General features: G+C 37.9%; 1 protein-coding gene across 1 annotated transcript in view; it reads left to right on the top strand.

The window, feature by feature from the left end:
• The window catches only part of LOC140164463 (ATPase MORC2-like), a 54,950-nt gene extending 45,169 nt beyond the window's left edge, over nucleotides 1-9,781 (top strand). The window contains exons 23-29 of the mRNA XM_072187745.1: nucleotides 487-556; nucleotides 1,257-1,392; nucleotides 1,767-1,818; nucleotides 2,229-2,668; nucleotides 3,256-3,388; nucleotides 3,985-4,101; nucleotides 5,105-9,781. Of these exons, the coding sequence (XP_072043846.1) occupies nucleotides 487-556; nucleotides 1,257-1,392; nucleotides 1,767-1,818; nucleotides 2,229-2,668; nucleotides 3,256-3,388; nucleotides 3,985-4,101; nucleotides 5,105-5,194 (1,038 nt within the window). The 3' untranslated portion in view covers nucleotides 5,195-9,781. The remainder of the gene's footprint in view (nucleotides 1-486; nucleotides 557-1,256; nucleotides 1,393-1,766; nucleotides 1,819-2,228; nucleotides 2,669-3,255; nucleotides 3,389-3,984; nucleotides 4,102-5,104) is intronic.
• Nucleotides 9,782-15,450: the final 5,669 nt, after the last annotated feature.

Raw genomic sequence — 15,450 nt, 5'->3', positions numbered from 1 at the left:
ACACCCTCAATTTTTTTTCAAATTTCTACTTTTTGCATGATTGTAATGCCCAATGGTGTATTAGAATACCATGGGAAAGACTAAGCATAGAGTGCTTTTAAATACCGTCAAATGTAAGAAGTTTTTATAATAAATTTGGGATCCCGGTAATTAGACATTTTGTGAAAAATTAAGAATCATTTCTTTATGGAAATCACATAAGTTTTGCTTTAAGTTGACACCTGCAACCTGGGAGTGGGACCTTTAACTAACTTTTTTGGGTACGCAAAACTTGATTGGTAACTAATAAAATTGACCAACTCAACAGGTACTTGTTAATACCTGCCTAACATAGTGGAGACTTCTAGAACAGGCAACATTGTTACCAGTCAGTGAGGCATGTATTATGCACTATCTATTTGTCAGCCTAACACCAGAGTAAACAGCCATTTATAGCTGCATGCAACTATGATCTTTAACAAAATGTATACTCTTTTTCTTACCAAGAATGCCAAGAAGATGGCAGTGGACAAGGAGGTCAGCAGTCAGAGTAGTGACATGGATACAGACTCAGAAGGTGGGTTTGTGTGATTATTCTCAAGTTCATAGCTCAGTGGTTGAAATAGTGAAGTACTCACTTGTGGTGCACAAGGCCCGGGTACAACAACTGCTGGGGTATTGACCAGGAAAAGGAAATTCATTAGGAAACTCACTGAAAATAGATATGTGCCAGATTTTACCCAAGGAAGAACTATCTATAAACAATAAAACATCGCAAACAGTTTAATGTTGACAAAGCTAGGAAGTGGTCTCAAAATGCATGGTGGTTTAAACTTGCACACAAAGCAGATAGCGATGATGACTTGCTAAAAATTTCTTCACTTTGACCTGAAGTTAAAATAACAGTGTTGAAAAACTGAGCAAGAAACTGAGCTTGTCCATTTAAACAGGAAAACTGCCTATTCTTTTTTATCCCAAGTACTTTTGGATGCATTAAAAAGACCTTTGATAAATTTTAACAGCTATCATCAAGATCTTTTCTGATGTCGTGTCAGTGATCCAAATCCCAATTTTGATGGATTGGTTGGCATTTTCAAGTTGCCAAGGAGTTGTTTTGGCTTTCAAATCTTTATGTGAATTTTTAGGTTGTTGCAACTTCTACCTTGCAGATTTTGTCAACACCTCTGTCCTCCATGGTGAATACTGACATGTAAGAAATGGTTCATGTGGACGATAGCACTATGTTTTCTCTCCTAATAAATCATTCAATTTTGCAGCTCTTGGACAGCGGGTAGAAGCCAAGATCAGTGGAACATGGCACGCAGGGAAAGTCTACAAAGTACAGAGAAGGGGTCAGTCAGAGAGGTGGAGGATCAAATTTGATAAGAATTCCAAGGACAAGTTTGATAAATGGTGAGTAATGTAGAGGACATTTTACTGGCAATAATGGCCATGTACAAAACATGTTTGAAATATGTAGAAAGTATTGGAATTGCTGGAAAAGCCGTACACAATTATCTTAGGCATGTAAGAAATCAGATATTCAAAATGAGCCCAATGCTGCTGTTTTCTTTGTTTTTTTGACAAATTTCCATTTAAAAAATACCTAATGACTTATCCTTCACTTAACTGGGCCTTTCACTTTAATTGCTCATATAACAAAAGTAATAGTAAATGGACATTGGACATATTATTGCAATGTTTTTGATGTAAATTGTGATATATAAAAAATGGTGAAACATTGTAGACTGCTTTAATTGTGTTATAAATGTGTATTGTGATTTCAGGTTTGATAGTGGCAGTAAGGATATCAGAGTGGGTAGCAGCGAAACAGAAGAGGTAAGCAATGCATAGAAGGCAGAATTTGGACTCCCTGCCATCTTTTAAAAATTTTTTTTTTTTTGAGCCATGAAGCATGTTGGCCTAATTAGCCAACACAAACTTGTAGAATGTCCTCAAATGAGGGACACGGTTGAACAACTCCAGTGCAATTTTAATTGCACTGGAGTTGTGCTACACTGATACTAAAATCATTCATATGAAGTAGACACTTGTGTCCAAGGTCATGATAGACAAACACATCCACTTCAGATGTTTGACTTGATATGATCAAAACACATGGAATACCAGTATATCAGACCCCTACTTTGAAAAGTATGTCTTTAATTATTCACTCATTATATCAGCATCACACTTTTCTTGATTCATACATTACATGGATTTACATTCTCATTTTACTTCAATTTCAGAGCGATGCTTCCGTGTCCGACAAAAAAAGAACTTCCAAAACAAACAATGAAACAAAATCTAAACAAGCAGCAGCAGCTACTAAAGACCCTGTAGTGAAAGAAAAACCAGTTTCAAGAACAGCTCCTTCCTCCAGGACTAAACCCCAAGAAAAAAAGGAAGAGGAGGAGGAGGAGGAAAAAATGGATGTTACCCCACCTGCTGCTACCAAGAAGAGCCAGTCTGTTGCTAAGGAAACTCCTGTTGTCAAGGAGAAGGATCCTGTTGTGAAGGAGAAAGTTGTTGCAAAGGAGAAAATTGTTGGGAAGGGTAAAGGGAAAGCAATTGATGCAACAAAGGAGGAGGAGGAGGCTGTGAATGAAAAGAACGATGCAGCTGAAGCAAGTGATAAAATACCGGAAGCTTCAAAGGAAGTTTTTGACAAACTTGGGAATGGATACAGGTATTAAGGATTTGCTCTAGTTCTTCCCCCCCCCCCTAATTCAATTTATTGTAAGTTCCTTTTTTCTCCAGACCAATAACATAAATGTGATCAACCAGTGCAAGCCGTGGTAGTAGTCATCATGGTAGTAGTCATCAAGCTATGGTAGCTGCCATCATGTTATGCTCTTGAGCAAGGTGCTTTACCTTACTTGCCTATCTCTACCCAGGGGTGAAATGGGGATCTGTTATGAATGTTGTCCATTGAGCACCATCCAAAGGTATGAGCATGTCTTGGGCATTGTATGGCAGCTGACATATTCCCACGATAGTGGAATAAATGTAAAGCGCTTTGATACACACGTGAAAGGCGCTGTATAAATACCAAGATTTATTTATTTATTTTAGTCAGCACAAGGGCTGGCTTATTGATTAACTGTAAATAGGCCTATAATATGTTTTGTATGCATTTTAGGGATTAAATTAATTTCTCGCTTGAATAACTTGACATCTGATCAGATGCGACTCATGGTGAAAATCCCCAGCATCACTGGTACGTCAAATTGGTACAATACAAATATTGCTAATGATCCGCTCTTTTGTTTTCAGGAAATGTTTGCGATATTTTTTGCCACCCTCATGGTCAATGAACAAGGACCAAATCAACGGATTGAATCTTGATGAACTCAGCGCTTTCCCACTGGAAGTGTTCTTTGACCACTATGAGAAAGGATTAAGAGAGGTATGCATGTTATTGGTGATGTCATATCAATTTTGAATAATTTGCCATAAAATTTGTATTATATCGCAAATGTCAAAAAATTGAAATTATTTGATATCAGAAGGACGTTTTCAGAATGCAATTTAGTGTGTCTGATGTGCTCGCAGGCTCTCAAAAAAATACTGTGCAAAGGTGGGTGACCAACCCCGTAACTGGAAAACTTGCATGCATTTGTATCTGCATTCTAACTGTAGTGCATATTATACATATTAACTGTGAAGCTGTCTCCAACCATGGAGCTAGCTTCAAAACAGGGTCTTCGAGCAATAGAGGGAGTATGAGACCCCTAATTTTGAAGACCTCCTGAGTATGTCAATAAAGTTCATGTATAAAACTCAACGATTAAACTCCACCAATAGAATGTGGTTGTGGGTGTCATACAAGAGGTGTTTACATGCATGATCGAAGGCTGTGCATCTGTACATGTAACTGATGGAGTACTGACAAAACTACCTTGGGGGAGCAAAATGGGCTTTAGTCTTTGCAAATATTTACAATTGACAGAAAATGTCAATGATTTTACTGTATATTAATGGAATGTTATTTTACTCCTGTAGTTGGTCGGAGGCTTTCAGATTCAAGCTCAAGAGAAACAAGTAGAGGCAGATGAAAGCAAGAAGAAACTGACCAGACTGAGAAAGATGATTGCGCAACTCCTTAAATCTATTAATGATGTAAGTTGAATCTTTCTTTGTTACTAAATCTTCTGGCACTTGTGTATAATGAAATCATGCTCATAAATCATTGTCTGCTTCACATACTGTCGTATCTCAAATAGCTGCCTTTTGTGATTTGTGATTGTGATGAGATATACTGTAAAATGAACTTAATATATTAATTTAGGTATTATCATAATATTACAACCTCATCACGTCCATTCATGAAAGAAGCATGCTGAAATGTTAAATAACGATATGAAATACAACAATGATAATACAAATCACACAAGGCAGCCTTTTGAGATATGTGATGCAGACAATAAAATAGCATCACCCAGGGGAGCTAATGGAGATAAGACAGTGTTGGAGCAGCAACACATGTGTGCTAAGTAATATTGCTGCTACAATTACTACAACAGACAACACCAAAAATGTTTTTATATATTATTGGCCGTAACTCAAGAACCACAAGACCTATGGAAATGCGATTATTGGCTTAGCTTGGCTTATTTATGATAAGATCAATGAATTAACCCTAACACGGCTAAAGACCAAAAAATACCATGATCATAACCACTGCGCATGCATGAATTCTATGCGATGCCATGACAAAATCGCCCGAAGTGCTATATGCTCACAGAATCGCTGGCTGGGCCAGCGATGACCATAACCATTGCGCATGCATGAATCCCATGCGATGCCATGACAAAATTGCCCGAAGTGCTATATGCTCCCAGAATGGCTACCGGTCGGTGATTGTGTGCTTGGCACGCGAGGAGTGATATCTTTGTTTATCTTCTCTCCTTTTTTCATTTCTTCATTGATTTCTGATAGCAAAAAGCAGTGTTCAGTGTTAGGATTAATGTGAAGAAGTTGCAGTGTTTTAGTTATCTGGCTAAAACTGGAAATATATGGCTCCACTCATCCCACTGCCTTGAGATATAGCAAACTTCACAAGATGAATTTTTATGTAAATTAATTTATCAAATGCTATTGTCTCTTTTGTTTTTCCTTACAGGATATAAATATCAGTGAAAACTGCGAAGGTGAAGAAATTGACGATCTACTAGCGGAGTGTGTACGACAAGCTCAACAAGAAGACACATAGGTTTGAGGTATAGATGACCGACTAGTGAAGCGTGCATGACAAGCTCAGTAAGACGATATGCTGTGATACAGTGGACTAGCAGTGTTCAAAATAAGTCAAAATCTTCAAATGTCATTTGATTTGGGCCTTTGGTGTTGAAATAAACTGCCCCTCATCAATTTTGATGGGTCCATACTCAAATTGTAACATTTGAAATGTTACACTGGCCCACACTTGTGACACTTTGTAGGACTTCAGGCTCAACCATGGGTAATGCCATGGACTGATGATGAAGTCAGTGCTATGTCTATCTTGCTGACTTTGTTGACAAAAATTAGCTGTGCCTGCAGGCAAGTGAATCGACAGCTCTGCATTCTACCAGACTTTAGGCCTAAGGGCCCGCCTTATTTGGTACATCGGGTACTAGTCCGCTGTGGTATGTACTGGTCAGTCTGGACTGACTTGCACTTCCCATGTAAAGGTGTAGTATTTCTGCTAATCATGGGTCTAATTTAGCTACAGCAGGTATTCACAGATCCCTTGGTGGACCAAGATCATTGAATACAAATCAGCTGGAAAAGGACTCTGCGGAAAGTTATTGGTTTTTAAAGTGCAAATCATGCGATTTCTATGGCGATATAAGAAGTGATAAAATAGGAGGAGTAAAATGCAAGATTATTTGAAGGTTAGGCTTATTCTTGAAAGACTTCAGAGGGCGGAAGACAGTAGATGCATACAATGGACTATTCCAGTTGAAATCCGTACACCCCCTGTGGAAAACATGACCTTAATCATCATGGAGTGTGAAATTCAAATGAGAGATTCCATTTAGGAGGAGTAAGGATTTCAACTGGAATAACCCAATATATAGGTCCTCAGAAAGTCTAGGAATGTCGGCGTAATCCTGAATTGAGGATTATTTATTTTCTCTTCCTTATACAATTGTACAGGAAAATACATTTGTTAGGATTATTTCAGGATCTTCTGTTGCATCCTTGACGGTTTTTGGCAGGGCATATTATAACATTAATCCCCGGTTTTGATATCTGCAATCAATCCTAGCTTCCAGGATCGTGCATAGGTAAAGTGTGCAAGTAATGCCTGTGCGATAATACTAAAAAAATCGAGATACAGCACATATATAGGAAAAAGAAGAATTATTGTAAAGCTTTACAAGAGCATCTCACATTGTAGTGGAAAACATAGAAGCGAAATTGCCTCAAGGCTTTGCCTTTCTTGATTCTGCCCAATCTTGCCTGTTTTCACAATCCAAGCCATGTATGGCTGTATACAGAATAATTTCATTATGTTTTGGGTCAGTTAATTTTTTATTTTGATAATGGTCCATCGCTTAAGGTGATGTAACAGACGTATGGTTCACTGTTCAAACCCTGCACACTTTCACTGACATAAAGACAGATTTTTCCTGGTTTCAAAATCATCAGTTGTCGTGGTAACCATGAACCCAATGGGTCTAATTTCAGATGGCATAGTTCAGTGACCTCAACTAATGGAGTAGGAATTTGAATACCTCATGAATGGAAAGGTCATTCTGTGTGTACAAGATTATGAGGTTAAAAACTCTCCTAACAAAATGGGCTTGTTTATGATCCTTTGTTTATAATCACAAAATGCAAGAGTCACATAATTTTGTGAAAACCATATTTATTTAAAATTTTAGACTTTGTATATTCATAATTTAACACCAGAAATTTTGCTGGCACAAGCATTATTTGATGCAAAAGTTTGTGGAATTTCTATTGTCCGGAAGGGGCGGGAACACTGAAAAAGTGATGGCCCGTTACATGCCGTCTTGAATTGTTTAAACAGGGATGAAAACTGCTGTATATTAAGTTATTTTCAATGTGTTATTTTTTTAAACAGATCTGAGCAGTTTGTAGTTTCTTTTCGCAGGTTTGAAACAACTACATATTGAAGCCCTTTGGTTAAAAAATATTTTCATGGGGTTTTAAATTCACAGTTACCTGTTCAAGCATGAAAATAAAACCCTTGTTAAAATTTCTTGTTATATTGATAACAAAGAAGTATTCATCCGATAGGCTTGGATCATTAAATTGCGAGATTGGCAATCATTATTCTATGTGTAGTCATTGGTATTGTTGATGGTTAAAGGGGCCACCCCACTCAACTGGACTAAATCTCTAAGGAACTTGAACCCAAAGTGGGATGGCACCTTTAAATCTCTCTATACGGGTGTAGACCGCAGACAAGTTTCATTTATATTTTTAAAATTTTAGAATCTGCATGAAAAATGCATCAAAATGAGTACAAACAAGCCTGGTATTGGTTTAGTGGTTCTTAACATAGCTCTTGATATCTTGAGAAAATATCTTAAAACTTGGATCTTTTTATGTTGAAGCTTAAAGCTAGCACACAGAGCATTTAAGTTCCATAATTAACTTTTCCAGGTTCCATCCCTGCTACCTAAGTGACCTTTTACAAACAGGGGAGGGGAAGCCATAAAATTGGGATCTTATAGGCTAGTTTATAGTACCGACATTTTTCTTTTTGCCACAGACATCACTGTCACATTTTCAGTTTCTCAGCCATGATTTTCTGCGCATGTGGTTAGTGTAAGGGCTTTTTTGTAGTGGAAAAAGATGCAGAAAATTTGATATGCTGCAGAAGACACTGATGGAAAGTTGAAATCTGTCTAATATTAGACTTTGTATGGTAGCTACCTGTTGAGGATGATTTGAGGAGTTCAGATGCAGAACTTTTGTGTTAAGGCCACCACACATGTACTGTATTCGCTCCATTAACCACCCATAAGCGCCCACCCAGTGATTTCACAACTAGCAAACTGATAGTTGTTTATCAACTGCCCATGCAGATCTCAATCATGGTCTGAAACATACACACTGATGATGGACAAATATTTTGGGCCTTTTTTACATCTTGTCGGCCTAAACAATGTGAAAAATAAGCGCCCGCCCAAACTGATTTCATTCAGCACCCTGGTCAGTTAATAGAATTAATATGGTACCTTATAATACCAGCTTGTTATTGTCACCCTACTTAAAAATATCCAATGTGTATATTTGACCATGATCATAAACTGCACCTATTTTCTTACGTTCTTTATGGATATATCGTTTTTTTGCATCTGCACTTGATTTTATGAATGCAAATGTTTAACCCGTTACAGATGATTCATGATCTTGGGCAGCGTTCGAAATAGGGCCGGTCAGCCGGCCATTGGCCTGTAACTTTTTGGCCTGGCGGGTAACTTTTCTGACTGGCATATAGTTGCCGGCCCGGCTGGCGGTAACTTTTTAAGGTCAAGCCCAGCTGGCCTGTAACTTTCTGAGGCATATTTGAACACTGATGCTGGGTGTTGAAGAAAATATATTTTTTTAGTTGCACATAATTATGATGGGGTTGATTAATTGTATGATTTTGTTGAGTTTTGTTTTATGTTGTTATGACATTTTGGCACTTATTATATTGATAGTGTTTATTGGTAGTTCTCAGAAGCACAAGGGCTTATGTCCATTTTGAGAAAAAGGGCAATTGCATATTTGGTAATACCATAACCGCATGGGATATTGTTATACTGAAGTATAACTTTGAAAAGGTGTGCTATGGAAAGGAGGCTTTGTGTTACTGGAAAGAGAATTGCTAAAAAATGTACACAAAAATCTCAATTTTCACAAAAATGGACTTGTGTTTCTGAGTCCTCAGTATGTACTCACAGCAGTAAGCTAAGTTCAATAACACAGTCTCAAGCTATTGGCAGTTTTTATAAGAAAGTCCTAGGCCACATAGAAAATTTTACAAAGCAGTGTTGCTGTAAAAGTGGAAATTTTCGCAGCACATTAATTTGTGTGCTTTAAGCAGTCAACACAGCTACCATGAAAAAAAAAACCATGTACGAATATGATTTTAGATTCAAGTCCGGCAAATGGCGAAATATTGCATGTGCGAAAATCATCACTTTTTCAGTACTTAACTGAATATTGTAAGCCATATGACTTGGTATCCTTGGGATCAGAATTATTTGATTGTACACGTATAAGAATTGTGAAAAGGTGACCAGTGTTTTAGTAAATACTTGCAAGCATCGTATAGCCCAAATGTACTGAAATTGGCAGCCATGTTAAAATGTAGCCAAATTCTGCAGTTTTGAATCTAAGCAGACCCATGCTTTGGGCTATTCCAGTTGAAATCCATGATACAGGCCCTGTATAAGATAGATGTTCATCCTCCCACAAAGGGGGTGTAAATTTCAAAGGTAACCCCATTTGAAATTCCCACTCCTCGTGTGGAAGATGACGGTTATGTATAAGATAGACTTTCATCCTCCCACAAAGGGGGTGTAAATTTCAAAGGTAACCCCATTTGAAATTCCCACCCTCGTGAAGGTTATGTCTTCCATAGGGGACTATGGATTTCAACTAGAATATCCCATTGCATCATGCAAGATGCCCGAGTGAGTCGAATTGTGTTCTTATGAATATAACTATAATATTTGTATATTGGGTTCAAATTATTACTGCATAGAGGCTGATCAATATTTACACTTGGGGTAAGTGGAATTCCAAAGATATTTTTGTTACTTAAAAATATGATTCTTCCCTTTTTCTAAATTTCACCTTCCACGAAATGCTTTTATTAAGGTTTTTTTTTTGAACCCACTGAATGTTGATCAGTCTCTAAAATTGCAGATTATTTTTTATCAGTGTTCAAATTGTCCAATCAGTTGCATAGGTTTGTATGTAGTTCAAATTTATTTTTTCATACGTCTATGTTGTGAAGTATGACTTTATCATGTATCATAATAGCTGAATAGCTTATTTTGTTATGTTCCTGTGTTCATGATAGTGATAACATTGACAACGAACAAACTAATCATAAACCTGAGAATTTGTTAATTCAAATATTTTCAGGCTTTTTTAAGAAGTGTGCCATTCAAAACAAATATATAGACCACTTGACATGTTACGTCATTGTCCCGGCTGTATGCGTACAAATTATGCCAATTTCCATTGTTCTTTGCCCTGAAGTGTGCCTATGCATCGTAGTTTGCTCAGGGCACATGCATTTTAAATCGCCCACCACATTTCATATAGTACAAGAAAGCCATTGAACAGTGTAGCAGTTCGTTCAAGCATATCGATAGACCAGTCCCTCACCTTTGTTGATAAACAATGTCAAGTGGTCTATAGCTATTTCTAAACTTAGTTTTTGATGAGGTACTAAAATTAGTGGTAACCCTCAAATAAGCACAAATGGTAGATACTTGTAAGGGCTCAAAAACACAAATGTCTATTTTAAGAAAAAGGTGATTGAAGATTTGGTCATACTATATAACCGCATGATGAGGGTTTGTTATAGACCACTTGGCATGTGACGTCATTGCCCGGCAGTATGCGCGCGCAATATGGCTATTTCCATTGTTCTTTGCCCTGCAGTGTGCGTACGCATCGTAGTCTGCTAAGGGCATGTGCATTTTAAATCGCCCGCCACATTTCATATAGTACAGGAAAGCCATTGAGCAGTGTAGCGGTTCGTTTGAGCATATCGATAGACGAGTCCCTCGCCTTTGTTGAATATAAACAGTGATGTCAAGTGGTCTATACTGGCTTATAACTTAGAAAAACATTGCATTATGGGAATGCTTTGTGTGTTTCTGAGCCCTTGATATGAATATTTATTGATCATAAACTAGGAGCAGCTGTCAGTCACTAAAGGTTTTCATTGTTTGTTTTCCCATTGTTTTCATATGCCTAACACTTTGATAAGACTTTGTTTTTAATGATTTTTGGAATGTATCAACAAAAATTTGTCCGACATTATTTAGTCAAGCTTAACAGATTTTGCATATGATCAGGTTTGAAGTGTGGTAACCAAAATTTAACTAGGGATGAAATCAGAACTCGACCGCCGGTTCCGCCCTGTTTCCGTTGCTTAGAACAATAGTAACTGGACGGAACCGCCCGGAACTGGCGGCTGACCGCCAATCAAGTTTTGATTTCGTCCCTAATGTAACTTTACCAGTTTTGACCCACGACTACCACTTGTACCTTCAATTTAATCATCATAATTGACTCCCACAAAGATTCTTGCATGCTAATTTGTGTGAATCTAACTTGATTCTCGACAACTATTACATGAATCATTCACTGCACTGCAACAGAATTCTACCCTTTTAAAATCACAAGATTCAATTTTTTTTTTAAATTACTGTATGAACTCAAATAAACGCCCCTCTCAAATAAATGCCCCCCCACACCACCACTTTTTTCAACCAAGATGTTTCAAAAATGCAGATATTTCCATGCTATCTTGTGTAATAAGCTTACCAAGTTGCTCACATGGTCGATAATAGCGTCAATAATTGGCGAAAATCTGCATCGGAAATCGAAAACCCAGAAGTGTTTCTAGTTCATAGTTCCGTCATTTTAGCGTGAGTTCAAAGCTTACCTAATGATTTTTAACTGGAGATATCGTACTAAAAAATGATCTCTAATAAAAGCCCCCCCGCTTGAAAATGCAATGCCCCTGGGGGCGTTTATTCGAGGAAATACAGTAAATCAAAATGAAGCACAAGAAAATAGTCTATAAGGATTTGAGTTTTGGTGATACCATCTTTTGCATAGGAATGCCCACCAAACTGTCAAGAAGCGTACTCCCAGTGACAATCATAAGCACCTGACCTGGTTTAATTGATTTTGAGGAGTCCATTACCGTATTACATAATTTGCGCCCTGGGTGCTTTTTAGAATTATGAAATGAAAGTTACAAGTAAGAATTGACAGGCATGATAAGCATTTCAAATAGCATTATGTGAAGTCAATCACAATCCTAACCAGGAAGGATTTGAAGTTAATTTTATTCAGATATTTGATACGATTTAGTTGTGAAGATGAAAGTTGCTATTTAAAATTTTTGTAGAGGGTGCTTATTAGGGAAGGGGGCGCTACTGAATACGGTATTGGGCTACTTCAGTTGAAAATCATGCATCCTCTATAAAAGGCATGACCTCAATTACTGCAGGGACTCAGGGAGTGTAGATTTCTATTCAGGTAAACCCATTTGAAATTCACACTCCCTGTGTGAAAGATAAAGGTCATGTCTTCCATAGGGGGTGTATGGATTTCAACTGGAATACCCCTCCCCCATTGTGTTTCATATTTGGTCTCCTTATTACCCTGTATTCAAAATCATTGTATACTTCAATTTTTGTTTTGTAAGCTGATGGTTTTTATATTGTATATGTATTAAGAAAAGAAAGCTATTTTTGTTTGCCATGTGTTGATGACATGCGGTACTGTGTGTATATGATAATTAAGCATGTTTGTATTAAACTATCTCACTGAGAGGATAATCAGAAATAAATAATTGGGTTTTAGGCTCTTTCTTTTATGTGTCTCTTTTTCGGAAATACGGTAATGGGATTTTACCGAACCAGAGAACTTTGTCTCTGGGAATTGCCACTGAAAAAGGTCGCGATTCACACAAGTGGTATATCATCTCTATGATCTGAATTGACATAGATCAGTTTATTCCCGGCATGCTTATTAGGCACATCTGTCTTACCATAGATCCTGGAAGATATTTAATAAACAGTTGGTTACAATTTATCAATATGATAAAATATTAATACAGTAAAATATCGTATAAGAACTATTCTATAGTAAATCAGTAATACCAAGTAATTGATGAGGCATTAAGGGGGTACTACACCCCTGGCCAATTTTATGCCTAATTTTGCATTTTTCTCAAAAATTATAGCACATTGGTGACAAGTAAGATATGTATATTATAGGGGCAAGGACTAAAACTACTGTACTGAAAATTCAGCAACTCAAAGCAAGTAGTTATTGATTTATTGATCAAATATTGGTTTCCCTCATTTTTGACTGTAACCCCACAACTGTTGTCTGTACTGAAATCAAATTTACAGTGCAGCAGTTGTAGTCCTTGCCCCTATTATATAAATATCTTACTTGTCCCCAATACGCTATAATTTTTAGGAAAAATGCAAAAATAGGCACAAATTTGGGCAGGGGTGTAGTACCCCCTTAAATATAATCATTTTCCTGATAGGCAGACTATGGTACATGTCATAGACGTGACTTTTTACTTCCGCAAATGGCTGTTTGTGGTACCTCATCTCGTCTCAAATTGTGACCTACAACCAACGAAAATGTCTTGGAACGCTTATGCGTGTAAATAACGGAAAACTGTCACCCCTCTCCCCGCTCAATGTTGAGAAATGCCAATGTCTTCAGCGGCTTCTCAATGTGTTCCAACATTGATTGATGGGGAGAGGGGAAGGGTAGATCATTGTTGTAGATGTCATGTTTGTTCCCAAACACTATATAAGTCATTTCCATGATCACAAGAAATTTTGCACGTAATTTCGACAGAGTGTGCCAAGCGTTCCAAGGACTTTTTTCGTAGGTTGTAGGTCCCAACGTTTAGGTAGCATCTAATAGGCAGATGTGGCTTCCTACTTCCGCAAACTGCTGTTGGTGGCACCCACAGAATTAGAGAAGGAGAACCGGGACTCTCTATACCGCCACGTACAATCGTGCCATCAGCTATGGGGAGAAAATTGGGGGTATTTGGGTCCTTGCCGACGGTGCGCGGAGACGAACGAAAACAATTCTGCGCCTCATCTGAAGCGTTGTCGTTACTGCGCGTGCTGGTCGCATCAAGTCGTCCCTCAAATGCGCCCATCATCCATGTCGCGCTTGCATGACAACAAATGCCTCGACGCATTCCGAGGGAAACTGAATACCCCCCAATTTTTGCCCCATGCCTGTATCAAGATGGCGGTCGAGTCCTAGTTCTCTGGTTTTAATTCTGTAGTGGTACCTCATCTTGTCTCAAATTGTGACGTAGATCCCGACATTTAACCCTATGCAGTCTTGCCCCCCTGACTGAAGTGAATTACACCAATGGTGGCACCATGGGGTAAGTGTCCCCCTGCTAGATCTTGTCCCCACTAAAAAAGAAAAATGGAAACGTTACAAATTTTGCAAAATTTCATGATTTTTGATCCCCTAAAATTCACTTGTGACAAGTGAATCTGGGACAAGTTGTCCCAGATTCATGTTTCCATAAGAAGTTTCAAGACGAGTATTGCTTATCGGCAGTTCACCAGTTTATGATTCTTGAAATGTACATAAGAAGAAAGATACATACATTAGGGATTGAAAACTGAGCAACTGAGTTTGGCCATTCATTTTCCCCAAGAATCCTGGAAGAAGACCTCCTGGTATTGCTGTTTAAATTTCATAAAAGCAAAATGTGATGCAATCATGGTAATTGAGTTCTACTTGTTTTACAATAATTAACAAATTATTAAAGATTACATTTTGCTGGAAAATTCATTAAAACTAAATCAGTATTTCCTGAGTTATAAACAGTTTAGCTGGGCAACCAGCATCCTCCAACAATACAACAGGTTGGGAAACAAGTTAGAATAGATTTTCACAAATAGATTTGTTTTTAGCAGCATGGAGAGTTGGAGACTGATAATGGACTGTCATCATTTTTTACATTTGCTTAAAATTTTTTGATTTAGTGCGACACCATCACGTCGTCTTCATTCAGCTTAGTGTTAACTATCCCCCGGTCGACCCGTCGTATGACTACCCATCCGGGTGGTAGCTGGTGGTCAAGTGTCAGCAGATCATCGTATCCAGCATTCCTTTTGAGTGTATAAGGTTTTAGTGTCATTACCTCTATGGCTTCCCTAGATCTTCCTGTTCCAGAAACGATAAATTCCACATCGTTTATACTGATGTCATGCCTATGATAGATATTTTATTTCCATGCCAAAGTAATACATACATAACATTACAAACATTTCATTGATTATTTTTAGATTAATACATTTCTTAAAGTGAATAATTTGATTAACATGTCACTAATTAGGCATGGCGGAGCCGTCCAAAAGGCCAAAGGAGGCCAGAGGTGGACAACAGCTTTGTGGTCACAGACTGCAGTTCGGGATGCTGGATACAACATGCCTGCAATCTATGATGATCAGCTGACACTGTGACCAGAGGATGGTAAACACTACGCTGAATGTAGACCCTGTGATGGTGTTGCAAGCTACGTCACTACTAAATCAAGACTCTGAAAATGCAACTTTTTAAGCAAAGATTTGTTTTTGTCAATCATGCCTTCAATCAATTATTCTATTAACGAACCCCCAATTCCTGTAAAGCTATCAGCACATCACATGCAGCTATTGTACTTTGCAAAACTGAGATTACAACACAGTGTGCTCCTGAAGC

This window comes from Amphiura filiformis, chromosome 11 (genome assembly GCF_039555335.1).
Source record: "Amphiura filiformis chromosome 11, Afil_fr2py, whole genome shotgun sequence".
In the NCBI taxonomy this organism is placed as follows: Eukaryota; Metazoa; Echinodermata; class Ophiuroidea; order Amphilepidida; family Amphiuridae; genus Amphiura; species Amphiura filiformis.
Note: the sequence above shows the minus strand (reverse complement) of the source record. Positions and strands in the feature narration are given on the sequence as shown.